The sequence below is a fragment of the Aptenodytes forsteri genome, unplaced genomic scaffold (assembly GCF_000699145.1).
Source record: "Aptenodytes forsteri isolate BGI_AS27 unplaced genomic scaffold, ASM69914v1 Scaffold26, whole genome shotgun sequence".
NCBI lineage: Eukaryota > Metazoa > Chordata > Aves > Sphenisciformes > Spheniscidae > Aptenodytes > Aptenodytes forsteri.
Window position 1 is genome coordinate 2,999,944 of NW_008794125.1, and position 2,310 is coordinate 3,002,253.

General features: G+C 61.6%; 1 protein-coding gene across 1 annotated transcript in view; it reads right to left on the reverse strand.

Moving 5' to 3' along the window:
• Positions 1–2,112: 2,112 nt before the first annotated feature.
• LOC103897665 (hemoglobin subunit pi) overlaps positions 2,113–2,310 on the reverse strand; it is a 5,365-nt gene continuing 5,167 nt past the window's right edge. Inside the window, exon 3 of the mRNA XM_009277772.1 lies at positions 2,113–2,288. Coding sequence (XP_009276047.1) covers positions 2,160–2,288 — 129 coding nt within the window. The 3' untranslated portion in view covers positions 2,113–2,159. The remainder of the gene's footprint in view (positions 2,289–2,310) is intronic.

The following is a 2,310-nucleotide window of genomic DNA, read 5'->3' on the forward strand; positions in this document are numbered from 1 at the left end:
CCGGGGGGTCTCTGCCCCCCGGCACCAGCTGGGTTTTGGGTCAGGATTAGGGTTAGGGCTCGCAGCAGCGCAGGCTGGGTGGTCCGTCCCCTCCGGCAGAGGCTGACTGCAGGGTTAGGCACGGGCACCTGCACGGACAGGCTGACCCACCCAACACAGCCCCCACGCACACAGGTGAACTGCCCCGGTACACGCACTGCCCCTCCGTGCACCGCCATCTAACGCGGCCCCTACACACGCACCATCCTTGCACACACACACGCTGCCCCTACACGCACCCTGCCATCCCACAGAGCCCCCGTGCACACGCTGTCCCTGCACACACACGCCGACCCCACACAGCCTGCGCACACACGCTGCCCCTACACGCACCCTGCCATCCCACAGAGCCTCTATACACACAGCGACACATCCATACTGCACCTACTGCTCTCGTTCCCTCAGTGTACCCCAAACCGGTGTACCCCAAAGTGTGTGCCCTCTTCACCCCCTGCTCCCCAAACCGCAGTCGCATCCCTTTGTGTACAGACCCCGGAGCTCCCCTGCCCCAGCCCTCTCTCCTGCGCACTTGCTGTGCTGGCCCCAGTGCTGCAGGGGGACCGGGTGACCCTGACTCCTGGGAAGGGGGGACACTTGACAGAGCCACAGGGATCAGCGCCGGGCACTGATGCAAGCACTGGCCTGCAGCAGCAGGAGCTCACAGCGGGGGAAGCAAGGCACGTAGGGCCACAGCGGCCCATGGTGAGCCCTGTGTGCCCCAAATGATGAAGGTGAGGAAGGCAAGAAGGGCAAGGGAGATGAGATGGTGAGGAAGACGAGGAGGGTGAGGGGGCCTGTGATGCTTCCAGTAGGTTCGAAAGCTGGCGCAGGCAGGCAGGGGACAGTTCACACCCGTGTTTCCTCCATGGCCGACGGTTCTTATCATTTGTGTTTGGGGGAGATTAGCTCGAGCTGGCACCATTTCAGAGCAGGGAGGGAGGGGAGGACGGGGGGGCTGATCTTCTGGGAAGTGGAGCCCAGGGAAACAGCGGCGGGGTGGTGTGTCTGCTGCCTGTGTGTGCATCAGGGGGGCAAACTGCAAAGGCAGAAGAGCCCTTCAAACGGGTGGTACAAGAATAAGTAGGTGGAAATGCACAGGAGGACACTGGGATCTAGATTGGGACGTGTCTGATGATGGAGGAAAAGCGCTGTGGGTTCACGAGTGCACTTGCAGGAGCAGAGGCCGGCGTGGCCCAGGGACTCCCAGCCCTGTGTTCCTGTGCAGCCAGGGTCCCTGAACACCCAGTGCCCGGCTGCTGCCTGCACTCGGCCACCGCAAGCTCCGCTCTCCTGACGCACCGTCTCCCATCCCTCAAGAACGCTCAACTCCTCCCTCTGGTGTCACAGTGCAGAGCAAACCCAGGGCTAGTTTAGTATCTTATAACCCATCACCTGAGATCTAAAGACAATGATTTTTTTTAATTCAGGCTCCAAAACCCTGAAACCGGTGGCCCTGTGCTGGACTGCAGCTCTGCCCACCCCGCTCCCACCCTGCCCAGGTGCCAGGGGAAGAGCAGACACACGGGGCAAGTGTGGGAGCACTTCCCTGGCAGTTGACGGGGATTTGTGGCTCAGGGGCTTGAGCTCAAGTACAGTGTTTGTGCTTAATGGTCTGTGGTGGGTTTTTTTCACTCCATGAACTTGTCTGATTACCTGTGGAGCTCATGGAGGCACTTAGCTCCCACAGCATTCCAAATAAAGTCCTAAACGACCGTCGTGATAGATGGAGCCAGGAGGGATTAATCCTACCCCCTGGAGCATCCTTCAAGGGGATGCAAGAACCACATTTAGCTTGGTGCATCCTTCCCCCTGCTCCCCAGAGGGATGCAGGCACGGCGAGGCGACAGGCTGAGCTCCATTCCCCGGGTCCTGCTACCAGCATCGGCTGCATCCCAAGCTGGGGCGGGGTGAAAGCAGGCAGGGCCCTGGGGGGCACCCAGGGAGCCCATAGCCAGTGGTGCCCCCCTGTACCACGGCTGGCCTCACCAGCAGCTCCCTTCCTCCCTCCGATGGGAGCACCACAACACCGCAGCCCACCCCGGCCCCCAGCCCCAGCACAGACGGACACGGCGCTGCAGCAAGGGTGTCTTTATTGATGGTACCCAGGCACGGGCAATGGCTCATCTGTACTTCTCGGCCAGCACGGCGGCCACGGCCGACAGGAACTTGTCGAAGGCAGCGTGCACCTCGGGGGTGTAGTCGTTGCCCAGGTGCACGGCCAGCACCACCTGGAAGCACTGCGACAGCAGCTGCAAGGCAAAATGGGGCTCA